Here is a 27,693-nt window from a genome sequence, read left to right on the forward strand (position 1 = left end):
TTGTCAAGGGCAATGAAGTATGCAGATGTACTACAGTGCGGGCTGGTTAGTTCATATTGTTGTTCCACCTATAGGGTTTCAGTGTCCTTCAGTGTCTAACTTTTTCTTTGGCACAAGTTATCAATGATAAACTGGCTGGTATTGGAAGAACTCCAGTTACTGTTGTTTTGGGCAATGAAGGACAAAATGGTACTGGCTTTTGCTTTGTGATCAGACCCCACATGTTGTTTTTGAACAATGAACCCCCAATGAGTTCACCCCTATATCCTAGTCCTGTGCAGCACCATTCGTTACCAGCACCATTCGTAGGTATAATCAAGGCTACTCTTGCTGCTAAGATAGTTCCATGGCAGTACTATTATTATTTTATTCAAGCTATGATGGAGAAGATAACAAGGTAATTACAAGCTCCTCCTCTCCGTCCCTGGGGAGACTCTTGCTCTTGATTTGTGTTATATGAACATGTGCTTGAATCCTTGCTGCAACATTTACTGGTTTTCAGGAATCTATCAGGTGGGGTGCTGCTCAGAGCTTCAGATAACAAATTATTTCTTGCCAGGCAGTGGTGGTGCATGCCTTTAATCTTAGCACTTGGGAGGCAGAGGAAGGGAGATTTCTGAGTTTGAGACCAGCCTGGTCTACAGAGTGAGTTCCAGGACAGCCAGGGCCACACAGAGAAACCCTGTCTCAAAAAAACCAACCAACCAACCAACCAACCAACCAACCAACCAAACAAACAAACAAACAAACAAATCAAAAAACCAAACCAAACCAAGCCAAACCAAATTATTTCTTTTGCTTCTTTATCATCAAACTTTGAACTATCACTTACAAAAAACTATAGCATAAGCATTTATTTTATAATATGTCTAGGATTCTTTTAAAATGTAAGTTTGAAAACATGGTGTACAGTATGGAAAGATGCTTTGAGCATATGTGATCCTGTCTCAAGGACTGAGATGTAAGGACCTAATAATGCTTTCTTCCTAAAACTGTAATGACATAAAATCTCTATGCACACAAGTTGTGGAAATAAAGTAGCCATACCTTATTGAAATATCCACCAAAAGGCTGCTGTAGTCCTTGTAACCCAGGAGGTCCCTGAATGAGAAAACAAAACCAAATACAGTTTTCAAAACAATGTGTGCTACAAATAATATACTCAGTATATTTTGTCAAATATTCTGCTGAATAAATAACTTCATGGATATCAACATATAATCAGAGCCCTAAAGCTTTTGTTGTTCTGGTTATGTTTTACATGAAGCCAAAGTACAGTCCCAAATGGCAACAGGAAACATTCGCAAGCTCAGCCATCATCAAGCCCTTTATGAAAAGGGATTCCATTCCACCCATGAGACAATTCCAGGGAGGACTTTGTAACTTCAGTTTATTTTCTGTGCTTTTTTGTAGAATGGATCATAATGAATGTATCGTAGAAATGTAAGCTACCACACACATTGTTAACATAAAATATGGAGATGTATAATTTTTCTGATGACTGTTGTTTAAAATGGGCATACACGTGGATTTTCAGACCAAATGTTAAAACATTTTAACACTGGCCGTTTTTATTGTCCAGCTTGGTCTGGGTAGTAAATAAGAATTAATGTAGCTGTCCATCTCTAGATCTTCCAGGAGGGGATGGTGACAAGAGTTCTCTGGGATTTTCAAAGGTTACATTTTTGGGATAAAACCATAATAAACACCAAGTTTAGCATTATTTTATGAGGGAGCTTAAGCCGAGGTAGAGTCATCTATCCCAGACATATTGTATATAGATCATCTAGACCTTGAGATCTGGGGGGGGGGGAGAACAGTCTCTCTCTCTCTCTCTCTCTCTCTCTCTCTCTCTCTCTCTCTCTCTCTCTCCTCTCTCTCCTCTCTCTCTCTCCTCTCTCTCCTCTCTCCTTTCTCTCTCTCAATATATATGTATATATATATATGGCTGGACACATTAAAGAGCTTCATTGAACAAAGATTATCTTTAAAAAGAGAACGTAAATATTGAAAAGTGAAGAAAAAACCTTAAGGAACAGTTTCTAGCTACATTCCGAAGCAGGTAACATCTTAAGAGTGTGACATACTTAACATTTATACCAGGTGTTTCCTAGGCATGACTTGTGATTGGAGTTGATTTTAATATGACATATTAGCACTGCGCCAAGAAACAAAAAGGACTTGAGGATGGGGTGACAAATGCCTGGGAGAAAGTTGGTGTGCTTTCTGAGACAATGATGGGACCTGCAGGTAATGGAGCAGGCTGACAAATGGTGCTATTACCTTGCTGAAATAAATAATTTAAAAAGGAACTAATGCCAGAAGTGAATTCTCAGGACATTATGTATTTTTCCATCATCCAGTCTTGAGTAAAATATTCTAGGTCTGTTAGATGAAATAATGAGGAAAGCAGCCATTGAAATGAGGGAGGCCGTAGATTTTCGAGTCAATACATGTAAGTTAATATCTTATTCTTGAAGCCTGGGAGACAAGTTATCCCATACACATTGCTCTTTCTGGAAATATATATAAATAAAGGAGGAATTTGACACTATGGGTAGCAGCATTAACAGTCAGGTGAGGCACTATGGGTCTAGGTGTCAAGTATTTGATCCATGAAGCCACAGTTACACTGATACTTAAAACACAAACACCCTATAAAATAAGGGACTTCAGACTAATCTCATTTATGAATACTGATGCAAAAATACTTAATAAAATTCTCGAAAACTGAATCCAAGAACACATAAAATCATCATTCACCATGATCAAGTAGGCTTTATCCCAGAGATGCAGGGATGGCTCAATATGTGGAAATCTATCAATGTAATTCACTATATAAACAAACTCAAAGAAAAAAAAATCACATGATCACCTCATTAGATGTTGGAAAAGCCTTTGACAAAATACAACACCCCTTCATGTTGAAAGTCTTGGAAAGATAAGGAATTTAAGACACATACCTAAACATAATAAAATCAATATACAACAAACCAACAGCCAACATCAAATTAAATGGAGAGAAACTTAAAGCAATCCCACGAAAATCAGAGACAAGACAAGGCTGCTTCGTCTCTCCCTATTTATTCAATATAGTACTCAAAGTTCTAGCCAGAGCAATTAGACACTATTGTTGGTGGCAAGATTTGCTTGCAGATAGGCACCTGGTATGGCTATCCTTTGAGAGGCTCTGCTAGCACCTGACCAATACAGATGCAGATATTCACAGACAACCATCAGACTGAGTCCAGAGACCCAATGGAAGAGTTGTGGGAAGGACTGAAGAAAGCAAACTAGGACAGAAATTTCTACCAGGAATCTGAGATATTGGTGTGATAGGCCTAGCCATATTTACTTCCTTGATTAAATTTATTCCTAGGTATTTTACTTTCCTTGATGCTATTGTGATATTTCTTTCTCAACATGCTTGCTCTTGGAATATCCACAAGTGACTGGTTTTGTATATTGGCTTTGTATCCTGCTACTTTGATGAAATGTGATTATCAGTTCCAAGAGATTTTCAAAATCTTTAATGCCTTTTGCTACATAGATCACATCACATGCAAACATGATTTTATGACCGCTTCCTTTATTAATCATATCCTTTATTTCTCTAGTCTCATTGCCCTAAAACGTCAATATCTTTTGCGAATACAGAGATCAGCTCTCTACCTAAAATCATGCTTGTATTAACTGACATCAACTTTTTATTAAGTGTTGCCCTAGAGAACACAAGATGATAATGAATCTCCATGGCCATACATACAACATACATACATACAACATACATACATACAACATACCTACATACATACAACATACCTACATACATACAACATACATACATACAACAAAACTTGTAGTTAGCACTTTTCACAAACCAGTACTGTGTTGGCAGGATGGAGGGACATAAGTATTTTTCTTTTAAATATAACCCTATTGCTTACTTAGGGGAATATGCATTTTATAATAATAATAGTAATAGTAATAGTAATTATTATTATTATATCTTTAAGAATTAGCTGGGTTTTTTTGCATCTCACATCTGTCTTCATGCATTTATGAAAGAGTACACATGAACATTACAGAACACAATTGTATTGCAAATGCACCCTAATGCATGTTGGGAGAAAAAGTGGTTGATCAATACAAGTTATGTACATGTGTGAGGGGATGGTCTTTAAAGCAACTCTGGAAGGCAAGGAAAAGAAAAACAAGCATTAAAAGAAACTGGGTTGTGCCAAAAGAATAGCAGAAGTTGTAGGATGCCTATATGAAAGTTTAGGAGAGAATTGGGTATGCTTCTTTGTAGATGGTTATCTGCCCACCCAATACAGCTAGGCCTCGAAGACACAGAATACATTCTGGATCCAGAATCCTGAGATCATTGAACTTACTCTTGGAAGCAGAGTGGTAAAGTATAGGTGGCTCAATGTGTCTGCTCCCTGTAAAAGTGTAGCGAGTACTCAGCCCACTGTCGGGAGCCACAAGCCGATAGAAAAGTGCGAACAATTATTCAGCTACCCCCAAAGATCAACACATCTACAAAAGCGACTTCCATATTTTCACATATTCTTGTCATAAAATGTCAAGTCTACAAAATAGTGCTCCAAGTGGGTTTGATCTGAAATGTTAAGCTCTACCATTTAATCAGGTGATAGGCATTTATGGTGACATTTTCCTTCTAACTTCTTAGTCAGTGGAGTACTTTGGGTACCATAAATTCAAGGATTGATGTAATAGAGATTTATAGCTGGCAGACTACTGGTGCAGCAATACTTTACACAAGCTCTCTCAGACAGCTGAAGAACCCATGTCTGAAAGCAAACACTGGCACAGACTGGGAAGAACACATGGACGCTGACTTCACCTGGTATAGAAATGACCTGCCTGGTTATTTTGAAACATTAAGAACAACAATATCAACCAATCAGACACCCCCAACCTCCCAGAGACTAAACCACCAATCAAATAGTACATATGGTGGGACCCATGGCTCCAGCTGCATATGTAGCAGAAGATGACCTTATCTGGCATCAATGGGAGGGAAGGCCCTTGGTTCTGTGGAGGCTCGATGATGCCTCAGCATAGGGGAGTGCTAGGGTGGTGAGGTGGGAGTGGGGGTGGGGGTTGAGTGGGAGAACTCCCTCATAGAAGCAGGAAGGAAGGGGAAGGGGATAGGGGGTTCATTGGGAAGGGGGATAAAATTTGAAATGTAAATAAATACAATACAATAAAAAGAAATAGCAAAGATGAAAAAGAACCAACTTCCAATGAAGCAGAGGATGCTAACAATGGATGAGCTCCATGTATGTATGTACCAAGAGCATCTCAATGTATGGTTAAGAAAACAATGCTGACCCTGAGGTCTTAGAATTGGAAGGCATTCCTGTAGCCGCATTACCAAGGACTGTGCTCTCTGTCTGTCTTCTTTTCTGCCTTGAAACATAGCTGGAGAAGACTCAAGGAATCATTTGTTTCAAGTTTCACAAGTGCCCAAGTCCTAAAGAGCATAAGCAAATTCTAAAAAAGGAGAAGTTAAAAACATATGAAGACAACTCTCCCCAGCACAGGAGCCCCACGGCATTTTTTCTCTTAAAGACCTGTGCTTAAGAACCAACTGAGAAGACAATGAGATAAGCCACACTCTCTGATGAGGGGGGAATAATCAGAGAGAGCATGTCTCCATTGGTTAATCTACGTAAGAGTTCTAGATAAACTGAATAGAGTCTACTATATAAAGAATATTAGAGTATCTTGCCTACAACAGTGACCAACAACATGACTCCAGTTGAATCATGGCTCTAAATGACTTTGTGTGTGTGTGTGTGTGTGTGTGTGTGTGTGTGTGTAGCTCTGATTCTTTACTCAGACTGTTGGACTGGATCACACCTGAAGATATAAGACATTAGAGTTAATGTGAGTAGTACACGATTATATGGCAGCTTTTAACTGCTAATAAACTCCAGGGAGCTACACCTGCTTGGAACTCAACTGTTTTGATTAAATGATGTGTACTGATTTGATCGGTCTATAAACTTAGAGGTGCTGAAGTTGCAAAGCCGTGCCTGCTTGATAAAAGAGAATTAACGCTATCTTCAATTCGGGAACTTCAAACCCTCAGCAATAGTTTTAGTAGCCTTTAAGGAGTCTTTGGCTAAATTCTTGCTGGAGATGAAAAGCAGAAAGATCACAATGCATATTACCAGTCATGTCAGATGCATAGTGTGAAGTTAAGGACTGTGTTAGTAGTTAAATACTTAAGTAGAAAAAAGCCTATTAATATCCTCTTGATAGATTTCAGTCTGGGCTATGCATTCTTGGTGTTTGAAAGGTATGGTGAATCTACTTTTAAATTTAAACTTTTTAGTTGCTTGGCTATAGTCTCACTTTTCAGCCAGCTCACCTAGTATGCAAAGCACAAAGGACTATATTTTTGTGTCTCACCCCACACCCAAAACTTTTGTCGTGAACTTTGTTTGCATGTGTCCTAGTGTTTGGTTTAGATTTAGCCTATTCTAAACACTGAATCAAGATCTCAGCAGTTCCACAACTTCTGCACATTCACTCTTCTTCATTTCTGAAGCATTCCTGTTTATGTTAAAAACACTCTTTCCTGTCTCATAAGTTCGCTGAGTGAGCATCTATAACCTATCTCAGTGCCACTTGTCTCAATGAAGCATAGCCCTTCAATGCCCTGATAGTATAAGGAGGTTCTCCTAGGACTCACAAATATACATTTTGAGTAGCACATGGCTATCTCTGGCCTTGGGGATTTCCAGGTATCTACAGTAATGGCCTTTGGTATATCAAAACTTCTGTGAAGAATTTTGCACTAATCTTTGAAGTATAGTAAAATTAGCTTTGCTTTGAGAACAAATAGGAAGCTTTTTATTGGTCAGTTATTTGGGTTCATATTCCACTGATCCTTTCCACCATCTGCATGGCTAGTAAGAAAGGTAAAGTAGAAATTTTTTTTCTCATGATATTTAAAATTTTCATTAGGAAGTCTAAGACCTCAGACATAGGTGTTACAGCAGGGATCAGAAAAGCTAATGTTAAATGGATTTTTTTCTCTCATATATGTGTTCACTTAGGATGCATCGTGCAGGATTTCATACAGCACATTTATACATCAAATAAAGTGGCTCATGTATTGATCTTGAGTTGGATAGGATGAAATCTCTTTGAGGACAGAATTTCAATCTTTACAACATCATAACACCAGTTTTGGTATAGAGAAGGTTCCCCGTGCATGCCCTCACCCCCAATACCAGATACTGTCTGAATTTAATAAACCACTGCTATTATGAGAAAATATTTATGGATATTTATAAATATTTATCTTGCTTGCTCATGTTGGCTTCACTTATATATGGTCACAAAAAGAGCAAAGAGTTTACTTCTTCTGGATTTACAGAAGACAGGTTCTGCAGATATAGATTAATCCGAGAACTTGGCAAGTCAATTAGAAGAAAGGATGTAGGGATCCCTGGTTAAGTAGGAACGATTTCATGGGTGGGAGTTGACTAGAACTCCAACATATGAAATCATACTATAACTCTGAGGGGAAAAATCAATAAGGCTCTTTGGACAGAAATGATTTGAGAAAGAATTGGTATTTTTTTATTTTGTTATTTTGTTATTTTTCATTTTTAGGAAACATGGATCCTTCAGGGGTAAAGAGATGGCTCAGTGGTTAAGAGTCTTTGCTGCTCCTCCAGAGGACCCAGGCTTGACTCTTAGCACCGACATGGTGGATTTTACAACCCTCCAGTTCCAGGGTAATCCCTCTGCAGGCACCAAGTATACACATGCTGCATATACATACATGTTGGCACTCAAATATACACAACATTAAATGAATATAAAATGAAACACCAATCCTTTCATTTGTTTAATATTTGCTCTCAATGAAATTTTCCAGTAGCGCCTGAGATCTAATTCTGTAAATTAAATGGTTGTAAACTTATAATGTTACATTTTTTATTGAGCCCATGTCTGCTGCAGATTATACTGAGGGAGGAGATGCTGACAATGACTTTCTTTCCCACACTCAAGCATGTGTGTACATGTGAGTGCAAGCAAGTATGTACATACAACACACACCCTCGTGTGTATGCACACATACTTACGTGACAAGACAAAGCAAAACAGCACCAAGAAATAAATCCCAGAAGCTCAAATATGAAGACAGGATTTCAGGAACCACTCACTGAGTGTTCATGTTTGGGATTCTAATGTGACACCCTAGGAATGTGGCCAGTTACTTCATAGTAAGCCAGGCTGCTCAGAGGAGTGCCTTTGTAGTCATGGTGTACCTACTCTCTGGATTATATCTGCAGCTCCACAGAGAATCCCTATTTTGTTGGTACTAGGCTTTACTATCTCCTCAAATGAATTTTCTTTCTTTCTTTCTTTCTTTCTTTCTTTCTTTCTTTCTTTCTTTCTTTCTTTCCTTTCTTCCTTCCTTCCTTCCTTCCTTCCTTCCTTCCTTCCTTCCTTCTCCTCCTCCTCCTCCTTCTTCTCCTTCTCTTCCCCCTCCTCCTTCTTTCCTTCTTCCTCCTTCTTCCTTCTTTCCTCCTCCTCCTCCTCCTCCTCCTCCTCCTCCTCCTCCTCCTCCTCCTCCTCCTCCTCCTCCTCCTCCTCCTCCTTCTTCTTCTTCTTCTTCTTCTTCTTCTTCTTCTTCTTCTTCTTCTTCTTCTTCTTCTTCTTCTGTACGAGAACTCTGTTTGCCTGAAGAGGGCATTAAATCCCTTTATATCCATAAACTACCATGTGGTTGCTGGGAATTGAACTCAGGACATCTAGAAGAGCAGCTAGTATCCTAAACTGCTTAGCCATTTCACTAGCCTATGATTGTGCAACTCTAAAGATTCATATTTCTTAACTTATGGTAATTCTACAAGTCTCTGGACCTTCTGTTTTGTTTTAGGTTTGCAGGGTAGTGTGATTGCAAAGGCAGTAACCTAATCTGAGCTCCTGATTGACATCTCAGTGAACTGAAGGGGTATTTTTATGTTCCCCATTTGGTAGATGGAAAAATCAACTGTATGTTTTTTCCTCCAAACTGCACAATTAGACAATGACAGAATCCAGTACAAAAGGCATTCCATTCTAATACACTCCAGGTAATAGTAGATTTATTTTTCCATAATTCTTGAGTCTGGGGAGCTGAACACTAAGGTTTGGTCCTCTGGCTGATGAGGCCCTTCTTGTTGTATCCTTACCTGGGAGACGGCAGAAGGCCAAGACAGCGAGCTAGCCACATGCCGGGAAAGCTTCATTTATAAATTGCCTTTATTCTGTTAATAAGGTCAAAGGCCAACAGATTTTGATTAAACAAAGAATTTGAAAGCAAAGCTATGGTTTAACCATCTCTCCAAGCTACAAACTTTCAACACTGGAAATGTAGGCTGTCAAAAAGCTACATTAAAACCACAACATAAGTGTATTTACTATAGCACGAACTGTTTCAATAACCCAATGAATGGTACTCTTCTTTATATGTAGCATAGGATTAAATAACTTACTCACATGTAGCCAGGGAGAAGACTTGGGTTTCAATCCAGACCCTGCCTGAGCCTGCAGCCTTATTTTTTTTTTAACTTTTTCCCTTAAACTGAGAGGAGAAAAAAAAAAAAAACCCAAAACCCAACCGTCTTTTAAAGCCAGTTAAAAATATCCAGGTGGGGTCATTCTGTTGTAAAAGATGACAGAATCTCTCATTGGGGTATAGGATCAATGAGCTGACCCTATTTGGCTATAGGGGCAACTCCGAAATCTGCTGTAGCATTTCAAAAGATGTCATGGGGAAGATACTGAGGGAAAATCGCAGAATAGATTCAGAGACTAAGTGAGGAAAAAGAAAGAGCAGAGAAGCAATGAGAGCACCCAGGACTTAGAATAGAAAGAGAAGACACGGGGACTAAGAAAAGGCAGCTGCAAAGGAAATGTAGACTATGACCTCAGTCAATAGCTAACAGGCTTCGTGAGGCTAAATAATACCAGTGAGGGGTAGAAACTCCCAGTGCTTATGCTATGGTCAGAGAAGAGGAGAAATAACAGTTTGCAAAGGAGGTAGAAGAGACACTCTAACCAAATGAGCAGTATCACCTGGGGAGAATTTTGATGATCGCAAACTCCGTTGAGCACGAAGACACAGAAGATTAGTTGTGAAGCTGTCACACAGAGAGAAAGAAATATCTTTCTAATAAGGCCACAGCAGAGCCGTTATGGTCTGTCCTAGAAGAGAGATTGGTACGCATCGGCACCGAGGGAAACTGAAGGCTTTGAGAGATGTTACCAGAGAACGCTGGTTTCAACATTCAATGAAGTTTGCGCATCCTGGTGCTCATTCGAGGGGCAGTCTCTGGAGTTCGTGATAAGTACCGTGACACATGATATTCAGTACTGTTATTCATGATGCTCAGTACTGTGAGCCACCATTTTCAGTCCTGTTCTCGATGATGCTCACAATCTCTAGTAGTGTTATTCATTGTGCTCACTACTGTGACCCATGATGTTCAGTTCTGCGACCCACCATTGAAGGGCAAGTGCGACCTGGGAATGGGCCTAAAAGAAGAGTGAGGTAGAGAAGAATCCAAACCCTGAAAAATCTCATCTTGAGACCGGCAGAAATAAGGATCGCTCCTTTCCTACTCTCGGCCTGCATGACCTCCTTGAGAATGTCATGCAGCCTTTTCACCAAATTACAGGTTTAAGCTCGCAGAATTTACCTCTTCACACGCGGAAGAAGGAAGAAGCCGAATTCGGAACCACACACCATCTTCAGCACTGTAACTCACAATCTTCACTATGACCCACGATATTCAGTATTGTGACCCACCATCTTCAGTTCTGTGACCCATGATGTCCACAATGTGACCAACAATGTTCAGTACTGTGGCCCCTCATGTTCTCTCGTCTCTGCTGGTGGCATATACCCGCACCATATCTGTAAAGGTCTATAGCTCTTGGGGGTCTTGGTCTGGGATATTGCCAGTGCCCCTGGTTCTGAGATTCCAAAGCTGTGTGGTTAACAGGTGAGGGATTGCTGGATAAGCAGCTTCTAGAACTTGAATGAGAATTTTTTCCCCATCTGCCACTTTGGAGATTTTTCAAACTCATTCCTCTGTGTATTCTAGGAAAGTGCTCGCTTGCGCTGGGCTTGTCTGCTTCTGGCCTGAATACTGAGCTGTGTAATTGAGGGAACTCAAGCATAGGCAGTTCATGGTTGTGTGAATAAGCAAACTACTCGCTATGTGACCTGATTGTTTTCCAAAATTACCCAGTCCCTGGTTTCACTTGTCGTTTTGGAGCGGCAGTGGGAGGATGGGGCTGTGACAGTGAACGCGTTCAATGGGTGTAATTAATCCATTTCGTGAAAACAGATTTTCTAAATTATGCTATGACTTGCAAACATTTTTAACCCTTTACAGCCCAAGGCAAGAAAGCAGCATTTTGGAAGGTGCACGTTTCCCCCCAGAGATCAATCTGATTCCTCTAAGCCTAGTTGTATTATCGATACAGCAGTACTTGTTGACTGACACCCACGGCATGGACGTTAGGAAGGATGAATGAGTCCTTCCGCTAATACCGCCATTCTGCTTACCCATCCACAAAGTGTTCCCTCCTCATCTATCTGCAGTAGGTCCCGAAAAAAAGGGAACAAACAAATAAACAAACAAACACCCAAACCATTATTTGTCAGATCCCTAAGATAGAAGGAACAGCAGGAATCTTTCAAGTCTTTGCCACCCCTGGAAGCAACATCAATGATCCAGTGCAAGACGATAAAAACCAGGGGACATGAAAGCCAGCAAGCCTCCGGGTGTGTGAAGATAACCATCTGTGTCCAGTGACGTCTTCAAAAGATCACCAACAGAAGCCTCACCGTGGGAACATCTGTACCTCCATCTTGTCTGGCCCCCAAAACCTCTCCATATACCACCAAAGAAGGAATAAAGTCGGCTCCCAGAGGTCTCAGAGGCAGCGTCTACCTATCAGCGCTCTGTGCTACCATTTACTGTAATTAAGTGATAACATTCACTCCCTTTGAAAACATTGGGAAAATAACAAGGCTTCCTGCGCAGAGAAATGCAATTCTAAGGTACACTACTGAGGCTCAAGATAACCGGCTTGATGCTGGCGGTTCTTACACAGCCAAGGAATACAGAGGCGACCAGCATGTGCTAAATTTGAATCGCTGGGGACATTGTGGACTGATGTAGACAATGGGAACCTGCAGGTTTTATATGTAGGGAGATCGAGTCTCTAGTTCCCCCTCAAGTGTGATACCGTTTTCTCTCATTTCCATATTGTTCTAATGATTAGTCTGCAAATGACAACTGTGACACAACTGAACCTCGATGTGACATAAAAGTGTACTCGGGGTAGTTCTGTGGGACAGAACCGGAGGATGGTTGCTTATTTACTTAGCTCCAACGCACAAAGGGGTTCTGGAAGAGAGAACACTGGTGACCTTGAGATTAAAGACACGATTAGTGACAGTGACCTTTAGCAAGTCTGTAGAGTGGGTTTCCTGTTTGCAAAATTCTTTAAGGATTCTAAATGGTACATAAAATAAAATGATAAAGCCTTATGAATTTGGAGGTGGAGGGTTATGGGCTCCCATCCCTGACTTAGTTGACGGATATGAAGAAATTAGGGGTGTAGCCTTTTGTAGGTTCATATGCCAGTGGATGGTCCAACACCCTTGAGTATATGGATAGTACAAAGTATACTTGGATAATTTAAAACAGGAAACACTTATTTGGGAGGTGGCTGGGGATAGGAAGGAGTGAGGAGCAGGAGTCAGAGTTGAATTGATCAAAATACATGAGTTCTGGAAGAAGTAATAAAACATCATATTAAAATGTCTCAGGAAGCGACAACATAATATTGTAATCAAATATTAACCATCCACCATATTCGCTAGATATTTGTCTCATTTAACAAAATTAGTAGACACATCAGAAATTGCTTCATATCTTATTTTCTATAGATTTTCTTCAATTTCAACGCCCCCAAGACACTACTATCTTCACTCACAAAATGCCTCTTGGTCTTTCTTTCTGCTAAACGAAACCATAGTTGTCATGCAGACAAAAACTGATGTCATAGGGTAGAGCTGAATCTGATTGCTGGAGTCTTTCCTAGAGTCTTGCTAAAATCGAGATCATATTTTCTTGCTGATATATATATTTGTACACACACACACCTGTAAAACTAAATAGCCATTTGATTTGGCATCCCTTTTGGAGCTATTGAGCCAAATGTGAACTTTAAAATTATTTCAGAAACTAGTTTCGTTTTCGAACATAAAAGGTTCAAATAAATCTGATTGGATTTTGCTTCCTCAGACTGTAACATTTACCCAACATCATGGAATCATGATAAATTCACACACTGGCCCAACTAATTATGTTTAGTCCCAAATGAACCAAGGATTTCAAAAAGCTGCCTCACTGTTATTAGAAAGAACATAGGCCAGTCCAAAGAGCTACTATGATATGAGATGGAGATGCAGTCGGTAGCAGATGAAGACGAGACCTTTTCCACCATTATTTGGCTATAACCAGAAAAGGTTTAGCAGTGAGAAAAGTGTTAGTAACGTCCCACTACTACTGCTGCTCATATGGAGGAAAGGAAGCAAGAACTCGGATCGGAGTGTGGGTGTTTGAATTCTCAGTCTGATCCCAGCTGTTTCACACGCGTGCCTGCTTACTCCGTGGCCTCAAGGTGACACTGGAATTTTAGCAATGTTGACAACAGCTGTTTTGTCTGGAACCATGACCCCAATAATGCACAAGTGGCAGTAAAAATAATTCATGGATCATCTCTCTCTCTCTCCCCCCTCCCTCTCCTCCTCCCTCTCTCCCCTTGCATACTATGTGAATGTGTTTTTAAATTCATGGATGTCATCATATTTTTCAATCAGAGATGAAACTGCTATCCCATTGGCTCAAATAGATGGTTAGGTTTATTTTCTTTTTGATATTGTCATTAGAGTGTGTGGCCTCTAGTCAGTTGGTACAGAGGCAGAGGGTCACTGATGAAATGAACATTTGGAAGGGCATTGATGAGTTCAAGGCTTGCAAGTGAATCAGGTTCTTATTGAAACATCATGAGCCTCAAAATGCACACAGTTATACATATGATATTTTAATAGGGAATGATGTTGCAGTGAAATGTCTTGTCACCTACCTCATTCAGCAGCCCAAGTGTATTTTAGGGTGTCAGGTTGCTTTGAGAGGTAGTCAGGCTTTGTATTGCATACAGTGGCATCTTACTTTTGCTCTTTGTAACAGAGCGAGAGATGGAGACATACAAGAGAAGGACTGGAATAGACTAGGGGGGTCAAATGCAGTAGTTCTGAGTTTCTGTGATGCTTTGAGGGTGGTCATTTGCCTGTTATGACTGCCATCTGACTTAACCTGTAGCCTATTAGCAGGAAAACATCAGGGTTGGAGGTAGGGGAAAAAGACTGAATTATATGTGAGAGGATTTCCATCTTCAATGAAAAAAATGTACTTTGTGTTCACAGCATGGTTGAAATTGAGCAGTCAACAATCAATCAAAGCTTTTTTTCCCCTCCCTCTTGGCAAACAAGTCTACAGTCTTGCCTAATTAAAGACTAAAAATGATAGACTAAAAAGAAATCATCTTCATAATAATTATTTGAATCATTTCATCACATTAAAACAACCAATCACCAGCACCAACAAAATCAACCAGAAAGCTAATTACTGCAGACACACACACGCACACACGCACACACACACACACACACACATGCACACGCACACACACACGCACACGCACACGCACACATGAGATTTAACAGAAGGAAACAGTGACCACTCAAGTCCCAAGTTCTCTCATTTTCACCTGCCGACTCTCACTCTTACAAGGCCTTACGTGATAAAGGCTCCCACCCCAAGCCTTTTCGAAAACCACATTTTCAGTTCTGTTATATTTATTGAACATATCCAGCTTTCTGGTTGGGAAGTTCTTGTCTATTGACATCCTATGGCTAATTCCTTCTTAAATCATGTTATTGACCAGGGAGATACTTCCTCAGGCTACCTTGACCAGAAGAACACCTCTGAGATTTCTTATTCCATTAATCACTCCATTCCCATAGAGATCTTCACATTACACTGAAATTGTTTTGTCTCTAATGTTTATTAACTCGTGCTATATGCTTCCTTCCCTACAATAGAGTGTAAAGACTGAGACAGAGACTTCTGCAGTTTGCTACTTTGTTTCTTGAATCATTGTATATACATTGTTTAAGGTAGTGGTTAGAAGATAATAGCACTAATCCCTCTTTACCTGCAGAGAATAAACCCGAGAAACGTAGCCCATGCTAAGCAACCATTAAGGTCAGGGAAATTATAATTTAACATTTGTTCCATTTAAACTAAATGTTTAACTAAATGTCCCCTATTAAGCTAAGTGTTCACCTTGTATACATGTTTTGGAAGTTTGAACTACAAAGTGGAACAAGCAGTATTTGTTTCTTTTTATGATCTCACAAATAGAAGATTTGTTTTTACTGTAAATCCTAGAAATCTCAGCATACAATTTTCCCTTAAGTTGACAACTTTCACCTTTCTCATTTAAAGGAAACACTTTACCACTTCTCTTTGTCATTTTAGCAGCAACCTCACTACCATTGAAATTGAGGCCGTAGTTAAGTAAAGAGAGTGTTGTTGTAATACCACTTTGTGATACTATGGTGGTCAATCTGATAACGCAATGACTCCTGGGTAGGTGCTATATGGAAACTGGATCCAGGGGGTAAGGAGGTGATTTTTCAGCCCCCAGGAAGGCAGAATGAGACAGTGTGAGATTTCACTAAACATGGAGGTATAGCTGAAAACTTGTAAATATTTTATTTCTGGAATTTGCTTCACATTTCTGGGCGATGGTTGAAGGAAGGTTACCGAAACCACGGAGAATGAAGTCACAGCTAAGAGACTACAGTTGAAAATGAGTTAAAAATTGCACCCTAAATTTTCTCATGTAATTGCATCACCTGATGTTAAATCACTCACAGACTTTATCACTATAGGATGATTCTTTCTTTAAGGGTGAAAGAAATTATCTTACAGTGATGTTAAATTAAAGCATAAATAAAATGGACTTACATATTTAAGATCAGATTATTGACCTGGAAAATAGGCTTTTTTTGTAATGAGCTCCACAATGTTAATAGCTAACATCATCGTTTTACCATACATGGGCATCTAGAGAAGCCAGGGCTAGGGCTGAGTTTTCAACTTAAGAACATAAGAGGCTGATGTTAAAAGCTATTGTGGATAGGATGGCGCTTATGTTTAAAGTAAAAGAAAAGCATAGAGTGCCACAAATCATGAAAATAAGATTCGAAAACTGTATTCACTGATAATTAAAACCCAAACGTGTAAAAACAATGTCCATATCTGCACTCTGAGAAGCATCTTTGCCTAGAAAATTTCCAGTGGAAACAGTAGAGGGCGCTGCTGGCCCACGTTACATATTTCTCGAAAAGAAAAAAAATTTTTTTCAAACTCAATTGCTCTGCACTCAAATGTGACATATTTGAGGCCACTGATGAATTCTCACACCACAATAATGAAACGGTACACAGAAACAATGCCAGAAAGAAAATAAAGATAGCTCAAACCCATTCCTGCAATAGAAAGAATGATAACACATTTTAGAGTTAACACGGCTTTTAATCAATGCTCCTTACAGAAATGATAAATGAGAAGCAGAGCTAACGTCACAGGGGTGGGCTGTTACATGCTTCCCTTAATGGCTCATTAACTTCTCTGGCTTTCCCTCCTACTCCAGCTTATTTTCACAGCTTTCCAATCTCTTTGAAGGAAACTAAGAACTCAAATTCTTACAAACTAAGGCTTTCTGAGCGGTCTGGCTTCCCAAGTTTCATTATAGTAACATAAGGTCAATATTTTCCATTGCATACGCAGATAAGATCACCAGAAAACTGTTTTGGAAAGATGTTTTTGTTGGAGTCTAAAGAACAGTGGGTGAGACTCAGAGGAGATCACAAGTAATAAAATACAGTGTCTCAGTCATAGGCAAACCAGCTCCGTAAGCCAGAACGCGACTGTAAAGCTAGGGGAGAAAAAAAATACCCTCGAGTCCCTCGTTTCGGCTGTAGCAGTGACTTGGAAATAATTTCTGTCTTTTCAAGAGTGAATTTACGTACAGAGAATAAGTACTCAAGACGCAGAGTGATCATTTAAGCAAGTCAAGGGTAGATATTGCATTTTTGTTGACTGCACAAAAATGGGAAACTCGAGAAGAGAAAGACCACGTGGATCCTATTGTAGTATAGGGCCATCTCTTCTACCTACATTGCAAATGGATGTTTACAACAATACTAACAGAGTTATGTAAATACAACAGAAAGTTCCTGTATATACATACATGGCAGCTGGTCCTCCTAGCCACTGTGGGAAGTGGGTGGGGCAAGCGCTATGATTTCATATTCACAGAGAGAGTAGAGTCACGTGCACGGTCCAGGAAGGGCTGCCCAGGAAGATGGCATCCCACATACCCTATGCTACTTTGCTTTCCTATGAGATGGGTGCCATGGATCCCCATAGAAAAGTCAAACTATGCTTGTATGTGGTCTTTAAAGTAAGGCCGTTTCGTATCAGATCACAGCCTGGAAGTCCTCAAGCACAATGAGTTTGGGACTCAGATCCGGAGTCTGAATTTGGGCTTCCCATCATATACTTCCATTCTTCCGGGAAAGTTGCGGGGTGTTTGTAAGGACCACTTACCCCGTGGCAAAAGGAGGGTAATTTCAGCTTCTTGAGGTAGTTCTGGGATTCCATAACACCCTGGAAATGGCTTCTAATACCGCGCTCGTGCTGTAATAAAGCTTTCTGGTTTTACTGCATTTCTTACTTTTTCTGTTGGACTTATTTCTTTGACGAGAGAGTTTAGAGTTCTTTTATTTTGTCTCTCTGAGAAACTGTTCTTGATTATAATCTTAGCACATCTCAAGGTATTACTCATTTCAGATCTCTCTGCTTACGGCCTCCTTCTGCTATTGTTTAATGAGCCCTTCAAATTTTATGCACTGGAAATGTAATCGCTAAATTCACGGTTAACAGTGTTTGGATGGGGGTGGCACTTTGAGGATGTAATTACTATCAGATGGGACCATGAGTGTGAGGTTCTCATGAGACAATCAGTGGCTTTTGTAAGAGGCAGGAGGGACTCCAGAAGCCTCCACTATACTACAGTTCAAGAACACTCTTGCCAGAGTGCTGGACTGTGCTCTCGGATTTTGCAGGCTCTAGGTCCACGACATGGTAAAAACCCAAACCCTTACCTACATCCTCTCCACCCAGCTAGGTGCCGCACATCATTTTCCAGTATCTCGGCTGATAAGTGTAGCCCATATGCCTCAGCATGGAGATTTTCTTTGCAACAGAGGGGGACCATTACAGAAAACCACCACTGATCAAAGCGTAGAGCTGTGAAGCCCAGTCCCATTGATACTCTACAGGTTACTCCCATAACTAAGTCTCAGGGATCATGGCTGAAAGAGGTTGGCAAGACTGCACGAGCCAGAGGAACACAGTCTGTCGGGAGGCTGTTTCTTTGAGAAATATCAGAAGCTACACCCATAAAGTCTCACCACACAACGGCTGAAGCACGAGGTAAACTAGAATAAACAGCAACAATAGACATCAACTTGGATAGGGAAAGATTGTAGGCCTCATCATAGAACATTATTAAGGGCCGACCAAAAAAAAAAAAAAAAGCCTTCTTTGGTGAAGAGCACACCAATTGGCTATCTAATACCAAAGGAAGTATCATTATAGAGACCAAGCAGATTATATTTAGGACTATATATGTATACTCATATGCATATATATCATATATATGTACATATGCATATATGTATATAACAATAAATTAATGGAAAGAAATGTAGGGCATTGGTCTGGTGTTACTTGTATTCAAATGCTAAATTGTATACCTCAAGATCCTGGTTGATCCAAAGTGAGCATATTCTTATGGATATCAGCTTGTGCTGTGTAAACTTTGTTCCCCAAGTTATTCCTGATTGGTTAAAAAATATGTCTACAGCCTGGGCAGGGCAGAGGAGAGGGGCAGAGGGAAGGTTTCCAGGCTTGGGGTCTCAGGCAGGGACCATGATGAGGGAGAGAGGAGGACGACAGGTGGGTGGATTGGAGCTCATGGCCATGAGAGCTTTCCTGTGGGAGTGGGAGTGGCCCAGGCAGAACATGGCAAGTGATATCTCAGGTGATATCACCACAGGAAAGTAGATAAAATAGCATAGAAGGTTGATATTTGCCCAGCTCTGACACTTTAAGGCTTATTATCAATCTAAAGGTTTTTGTGTCTTTTATTTGCAAACTCTACAGTCTAAGAGGGATAGCAGCCCTACAGACATTTAGAGACACAAAGGGGTGTAGCAACCTCCCTTCCCTCCCCTCCCCCCAAATAATAATTACCACAACAAAGAAAAGCCCGGAATTTGAAAGAGAGCAGGGAGGGGCCTCTGGGAGGGTTTGAAGGAAGGAGAGGGAAAATGATATATTAATCTAAAAAAGAAAATGACAAGTTGGCAAAGTCATTTAGGAAATTTGGAAGTATTTACCTCTGTATTGATAGGTCTGCTGTTTGACAGGAAAGTGTACAAAATCATTTTAAAATATATGTTCAACAGAAGGCAACCAACTGTAAATTACATGTATGAACGGCAAGTAAGTCTTCCCTGAAAAGATAAGATTTCCCTGATGATGAAATTGAAATGTGGTGAACTGATCTGTACTAATGGATACGACATTCAAGATACAGTGTCTCATAACTTAGTAACATTACTTCAACAGACTGAGTAAATACCCTGGTTAGTTATTATTGTCAACTAGACACAACCTAGAATCACCAGGCAATGGGGAACCTTAAATGAAGAATGGCCTCGCTTCTATTGGCCATGCTCATGCCTATGAGGGATTGTTTTGATTGGTGATTGACATGAGAGGGTCCAAGCCCACTGTGGGTGGCACCATCCCTAGGCAGGTGAGTCTGGACTGTATAAGAAAGCTAGCTGAGCAAGCCAGTGCTCGAGTCAGTGAGTAGCATGCCTCTATTGTTTCTGTTTGAGTTTGTACCCTGACTCTTCTTTGATTGTGACCTGGATGTATAAGCCAAATAAACTCTTTTCTCCCCAAGATGCCTTTAGTCAGAGTGACTTATCTCAGTAACAGAAAAGCAAATATGGGTAGTCAATATCTCCTAGGATTTTGTTCTCCGCCCCAGGATATTTAATTTTCTTAAAATGTTAGTTATTATGATTTTTGGATATAGTCCTTTCCAGGTACATAGATAGTCTCTTGCATGTACACATGCAGACACCCACCTACACACAAACATAAACACATATCTCACTAGCTGACTCTAAAGTTATAGAAAATTATTCATTTGAAATGACTTGTCTTTGGGTATAAAAATTTCTTAAGGAAGTGAGAAAATAAGTTTGTTCCCGGAACAAAGAACCTCAGGTCAAGGACGGACTAAGGCAGTTCAGTTACTTTGAGTTTTGAGTTGCCTTGGGTCCTCAAAGATGTTACCCCAGTCTCTACTCCTTTTGTCTGCATTGACATTCCACCAGAGAAACAATGCCTTTGACTGAGAGAGCACCTAAATCCCCAAGGGGAAGAATGGTCTCAGGAGGACACTGAATCAAGTACTCGGCCATCGAAGGCTTGCCCAGCGCTCCTGACGACTACCATTCCTAGGTTCTTTCTGAGAATCAAATTGACTAATGTATTTAAAAAACAAAACTGCACAAATATAATGTTACAAATGTCTCAGCTATTCATTCACTTGAGGGCTATATTGTTCAGTCACTGCCTCATAAGAGGTAAAGTTATTTCTTCTTTGTTTTTATTTTTATTTTTCTACCTTTGAAGTTGTCATAAGCCCTTCACATGCTTGCTTTGGGAATGGCGCAAGCTAAGCCACTGGGAAGATGCGCGTACCGTCACCATCTCAAACCTCAACCAGAAGATTTTAGTGCCCGACCACCCGTTCTCTTAGCCGCCTTATTCCCTGTCATGGAGTACGGCTCATGTGAAGCCCAGTTTCATGCTAGAAAAGACAGAAAAAAAAATTTAAAAATAGACTAGACTGCTCCTCTCTACCTTGCACTCTATATGGAAATCAAATACAAATAGCTCTGCAGGACAGCCAAGCAGCTATCTATCACAAATGCCCTGCAGAGACTTCAGAAGCAATAAATAGCTAGAGTTGGTCTTGCTTGCTGTCAGCCATCTGCTTCCACTATGTTGCTAGAGTGACCATCAGTGAAATCTGGCCCAGGCCCTCTCTGGTTTAGGCCCTCTGTTTACTCTCATAGCTTTCCACGGGGTTTGCCAGGACCCTGGAAAGGTTTGACTGCATCCCCTTTTGGCCTCTGGCTGTGCCTGGGCTGTCTGTGGCAGGGTGCCCACCTCTACCCATCAGAGGTTTTACATTCCGGGTGTTTGTTCACACTGTCTTCTTTCCTGGGGGACAGGGGTGGGGTGGGTGTACATGTGGGGTGGCATGGGGTGGGGTGGAGATGTGGTATGGAGGGGTGGTGTGGGGGACATATAGGGTTTGTGGGGTAGTATGCTGTGTGTGGGGGGGTGGTGGCAGGGAGTGGTATATGGGTGGGATGGGGGTGGGGTGTGTGTGATTTAGGTAGGGGTGGGGATAGGGTGTGGGTGTGTGTGAGGTGGGCAGTGTGGGGGTATAGGGTTGTAGGGTGGGGTGGAGATGGGGTGTGGTGTGTGTGTGTGTGGTGGTGTGTATGTAGGGGTGTGGTGTGGCGTGGTGTGTGTATGGGTGGGGTGGGGGAGGTGTATGTTTGTCAGGGAAGAGGTACCCAGCTTGCTCCTTCCCCCGCTCTCTTTGGTTTATTTCTCAATCTTTAAAGCCTCAACCTTTATTCTTCTCTGTGACTTCCTCCAGGAAACAAACTGTGTTATCTTCATTGAATGTTCTTCTGCACCCCACATTTTTCTGACCTGAACTCAAATCTCCTAAAAGCAAAGCAAGGGCAGGGTCTTATTCAGTTTTTCAAGTCCGGTTTCAGTTAAGCATTTAGTAGGACCCCCAAATAGATGTTTGTGAAACCCTTGAACAGTGTGAATTGGGTGCAATTAGATTTTTTTTTTGATGAGCTATTTGTTCAAAATGTTAGTTATTGTGACCTTGAAATGATTCGCTGTGAATAACTCTCTTCATTTCTAGTCCTTTGGGAAATAGCAGCTCTCTTTCGGGAGTTGTAGAAAAAGAAAGCGTTCGCTGAGGGAAAAGCACAGAGAGCCAATTACAGGACTTACTTTTCTTTCCAATGTCGTTCTCGACCAGACAGTGAGTGAGTTAGGTACAGACCATCAATTTATCCTATGATGGGAAACCTCTCAAACTGTTGACAACTGACTGTACCCCAGGGGAACTTTGGATGATGTTTATACGAAAGAAAAGATTTTAGTCATTTAGGGGAGTCAGAGTTCCCACAAATCACAATTACCAAGCAGAAACCAACCAGTGGCTCAGCTCCCTGATGTCTTCTCAGGCAAATGCTGACCTAAGCATAAACCCTTTTTTATAGTCTACATGACTTTTTTTTCTCAGTCTAACAAATTGGCTATTTTATTATATTAAAAAGTTCATAAACCACCTTTATTCCCTATACAAGATTTAATGAGTGCTCTGAATCAGAACCATGGCTGAGTGTAAACGCTAATCCTTACCTATGCCCATACCACCCCCAAACACGTTAGGTTAGCAACAAACTGAAACCTGTGAGCTGAGAACTCTGAATCCTATTGCGTGGTCACCTATTTCTTAGTCTTCCTGGCTCTTCAGAAAAGACATCTATCAGTAGTTGGGAATTACTCCAGAGTCCAGCACATTTGTTCCAGGCATTTGGCCAACTTCACATACAGGCCTTCACCATTTAAATTCCTTCCCAGAGACACTTGTCTTGAAGCCATGTCAAGTGTTTAGAAATGACAGAAAGTGCGCTTGTTAGTGTGCCCTCACTTTTCTTCTTCAAAACACAAAATGATTACTGAAAATTTTATAAAGTGTTTAGGGAAAAAAAAAGCTACAAAGCTGGTACCTGCCCAATTCAATTCAGGCCCTCTTGCCTTGTTTGTTTGTTTGTTTGTTTTAGTTTTGTAATTGATATTAGTCAACACCAACGTACTGCTGACAGCCTAACCCACTTGCACGGATAAAGGGAAATAGAAGCAGGTTCTGTTTTGCCACGGGAGCACAGCCTATTTACTCACGGGTGGTCCTGGAGGTCCTGGATTTCCTGGGGGTCCTGTTTTCCCTCGTCTTCCCTTGAAACCAAAAAAAAAAAAATAGATTATAAGTATTGTGATTTAATTTCATTTTAACACAACAATATTTAGTAGGAATATGGAAGACAGTTAAAAAAATAAAAAGAAACAATTCCAAGTGCACGTGACTCTTGAACATCAATGAATCCTGAAGCTGTGGGGCGGTTTTACACGACCATGGTGGGAAATACACTTCTTGAGATGAACAGATTCTAATTGCTCTTGATCCATGCAGACTTTCTTGACACTCTGGCAATATCAGGACAGTATGTGAAAGATGACTTAAAACCACCATTTTGTATGGTGACTCTGCAGTTTCTGTTCAAATAAAAAGTGCAATTTGGGTGAAATAATAAATGCTTTTCAGGGGTTGGAGAGATGGTTCAGTGGTTACAAGTCCTGGCTACTCTTTGAGAAAACTCGTCCAATTTCCAGCACACACATGATCTGTCAAAACTGGTAGCTCTGTCACCCTCTGCTGGTCTCCATGGGCATTGTAGGTACGTGGTGTATAGGAACCAGTGTAAGCAAAACTCAGATACATTATAGAAAAGAAAAAAGAAAAGAAAAGAAAAGGAGAGAAGAGAAGAGAAGAGAAAGAAGGGAGGAAGAAAGGGAAAGGAAAGGAAAGGAAAGGAAAGGAAAGGAAAGGAAAGGAAAGGAAAGGAAAGGAAAGGAAAGGAAAGGAAGGGAAGGGAAGGGAAGGGAAGGGAAGGGAAGGGAAGGGAAGGGAAGGGAAGGGAAGGAAAGAAAAGGAAAGGAAATAGAAAAGGAAAAAATATTTCAAAATGGGTCTGAATTCTAATTTTAGAGGAGGTACCCAAGGACTGGAAGACTGGATTGACTAGTTAAGAAACTGGTTAAGAAACCCAGGGGCTCAGAGCCATGATTTTGTATGTCAGAATTACTTCCAGTATCTCTTACATTTACTAAAATTTGAAAAGCGTTGCATTGACAAATTTGTATATTCTACCTACAGAATGTGACAAATTTGTATATTCTACCTACAGAATGTGACCTAGCTCTTTTCTTCTGTCTAGATAAGTGAGCTTAGTGTATAATTCTTACATATTAATCATTATTGTAGCTCATTTTTTATACTCCCAAATTTATAACCACCTGGATTACAGGTGGCCACAAATGCAGGCTTGTGCTAAGAAACATGTCTAATATTACATGCTTAAGAAATATGTCTAATATTACATAAAAGAATTTAGTTGCTATTATTTTTAATTTTATTTGCTATTATTGTATATCTGTGCATGCCATGGGGTCTGAGTAGAGGTCAGAATATAACTTCTGGATTCAGGTCTGCCATTTCAGCTTAACATATGGCTTCCTGGGGTACCCACTGGGTCCTCGCTCTGGTCCTAATTACTTGTGTTTGTTTTTCTTTTGTTTGTTTGTTTGTTTTTCCAGACAGGGTTTCTCTGTGTAACAGTCCTTGCTCTCCTAGAACTCTGCTTTGTAGACCAGGCTAGCCTCAAACTCACAGAGATCCACCTGCCTCTGCCTCTGCCTCCCCAGTGCTGGGATTGAAAGCATGTGTGCTACCAGGCCCTGTCCTAGTTAAATTATTTGATAAGCAAGCATTTTCTTAGACTTTATATGCTCTGAATGAGGAACGTTTCTGAACTTGTTTCCTAAACAGCACAACTTTAGCTCCTCCTTTTCAATGCTTTTGGTTTGTGTGAGAGTTGTGAGCGTAAGTAGGGTGCTGTGGTTTGGCCTACAGGAAGTGGCACTAACTATTAGGAGGTGTGGCCTTGTTGGAGTAGGTGTGGCCTTGTCAGAGGAAGTGCATCACTAGGTAGGTGGGCTTTGAGGCCTCCTGTGCTCAAGCTCCACCCAGTACAGGAGAGAGACACCTGTTTGCCTTCAGAAGATGTAGAACTCTCAGCTCTTCAAGCACCATGTCTGCCTGGACACTGCCCTGCTCCCACCATGCTGATAATGGACTGAACCTCTGAAACTGAAAGCCAGCCAAAAATACATGTTTTCTTTTATAATGGTTACCTCGGTCACGGTGTCTCTTCACAGCAATAGAACCCTAACTAAGACCCACAGACAGACCCATTTCATTCACTAATTTTATTTAGGCTTGAAATTGGGTAGGAAGTTTAAATGCCAGGTGGATCTGTAGGTAAGCAAACAAATATTACATTGTGATTCGGGAGATAAAATGTGCCCATTGCTATGGGAGATAAGTAAAGCTCAAACTCTTAAGGACTTCTGTTTCAAGCAGCTGTTTCACTCATGAGCTCAGGCAGCTGCGAATCCTTGCGCAGACCTGCACACGATTTAGCTGTCAACATTCTGTTGTGAATAGGGGAAAACCTCAGGAGGTCAGCCCTAAAGGAGAAGCTTAATGGCTGCCCGGCGAGTCAGCTTCCCTCAGGGATATGGTCATTGGTAAGTTATCCATATTCCCACTCCCATGCTTGCCTCATACCTATACAACTCTCACCAAGCCCAGCAGGTCCTATATTTCTTCCTTCCTTCCTTCCTTCCTTCCTTCCTTCCTTCCTTCCTTCCTTCCTCCCTCCCTCCCTCCCTCCCTCCCTCCCTCCCTCCCTCCCTCCCTTCCTTCCTTCCTTCCTTCCTTCCTTCCCTCCCTCCTCTCTCTCTCCCTCTCTTTCTTTCTCTCTTTCTTCCTCTCTCTCTCCCTCTCTCCCCCTATTTCTCTTTCTTTCCTTCCTTCCTTCCTTCCTTCCTTCCTTCCTTCCTTCCTTCCTTCCCTCCCTCCCTCCCTCCCTCCCCTCTCTCTCCCTCTCTTTCTTTCTCTCTTTCTCTCTTTCTTCCTCTCTCTCCCTCTCTCCCCCCTCTTTCTCTTTCTTTCTTTCTTTCTTTCTTTCTTTCTTTCTTTCTTTCTTTCTTTCTTTCTTTTTCTTTCTTGGAGATGAAAGCAGGAGAAGAGTTGGTTGGGAAAGATTAGTTCTGAAGGAGATGGGGAGAAAACATAATGATAGCAAACATGATCAAAAATACATTACAGACACGTATGAGATTGCCAAAGAATAAATAAAACCTGCCCTTCCCATAAATACTCCCAAATTCACATTCACAGGACAACAACCAAAAAATATTAAATTACAAAAATCATACAATTAGTGATGTTTTCATATGCTGCCTATTTAAATGCTGTAAACTCTAGCTTTCTTTAAGGAACTGTAAGATTGGAATATATATATAATCTTATCGTCTGTGTATTTAATATAGATTATACGTACATACATCTAGTCTTGCAGTATATATTTTCTGAAAGTCTATATATTTAAGTTTTACTAAATGCAAGTCTGTTGCTTCTGAGGACTAAGCAAGACTAAAGAGTTTACTTAGAAACAGAAGCATTGTAGTTTCTTAAATCACAAGAGTCCTAGAAATAGAACCAAAGGCGTCACCTAAGCAGAGGACCCATTCCTTCTGTAATCATGCATCAGGTCGAGTTAAAACTACAGGCTCAGGTTTGTTTGCATTCTCCTTTCTTCAAAAGAGAAATGAGTATCTGTTTGGGCTGGAAGTAGGGGAGTCAGGCTATTGATCAATTTTTATCACAGAGTTTATGTTAAGACAAGGCAAGTGTCAGATGTCATAACAACACTGATAGGGAGCAAAAGGCATCCATGCTCTGTATGGAGGGCAAGCATCCAGACTCCCTCTTTCCCCACCGATTTACATGATCTGTTACATTAGCCTTGTCAGAGCCCCGCTGTGCATGCCGTTAGAGTCAGAGAGGGCTGAACTGCTCATACATCCTTCCTAAGCCTGGACAAGCAAGTAAGATATTTGCGAGGGTTATAAACGTGAAGGAACATATTTGTGAGGGTAACTTCAGCCAACACATATTTTCAGCTTAAGGCCTGAGTGTCTGGTAACTTCCCGAAGCATATTTGAACAATTTTAAGTGTGTGCTTTACAGAGCAACACTCCCCCCACCCCAACCCCCCCTTTAGCTGTAGTACGCATAGCATAGGGAGCTGGCAAGACCTTGGGATTTCAGGTCACAGTGACCTGCAGAGGGCACTCTGGCACAAGGCAGACAGAATCGTGAGGGAAGCTTTAGCTTATGAGAGAGAGATTGGAGCCATAATTTCTATGGATGTTAATAGTTCCCATTTACTTCTAGACATTGTCTTTATTGTCTTTCTTCCTCCTAGAAGCCCCAGGAGTTCTCTCTTATTTCTGCCCTGTAAGGCTATGGCTACACTCACACCAGCTAGAGTCTACCTCAGAGCTAAGGAAAAAAATGGTGGTTTTTGGTTTTTGCTTTGTTTTGTTTTTTGTACTGTAA

At 40.8% G+C, this 27,693-nt stretch overlaps 1 protein-coding gene across 7 annotated transcripts in view; it reads right to left on the minus strand.

Moving 5' to 3' along the window:
* Positions 1-27,693, minus strand: part of Col19a1 (collagen, type XIX, alpha 1) — a 330,240-nt gene that overhangs the window by 93,552 nt on the left and 208,995 nt on the right. For all 7 annotated transcript variants that reach the window (XM_006495645.4, XM_030245411.1, XM_006495646.4 and 4 more), the window contains 2 exons: positions 23,349-23,402; positions 1,048-1,101 (listed from right to left, as the gene is read on the minus strand). In XM_006495645.4, the coding sequence (XP_006495708.1) occupies positions 1,048-1,101; positions 23,349-23,402 (108 nt within the window). The remainder of the gene's footprint in view (positions 1-1,047; positions 1,102-23,348; positions 23,403-27,693) is intronic.

The sequence above is a fragment of the Mus musculus genome, chromosome 1, assembly GCF_000001635.26.
Source record: "Mus musculus strain C57BL/6J chromosome 1, GRCm38.p6 C57BL/6J".
NCBI lineage: Eukaryota > Metazoa > Chordata > Mammalia > Rodentia > Muridae > Mus > Mus musculus.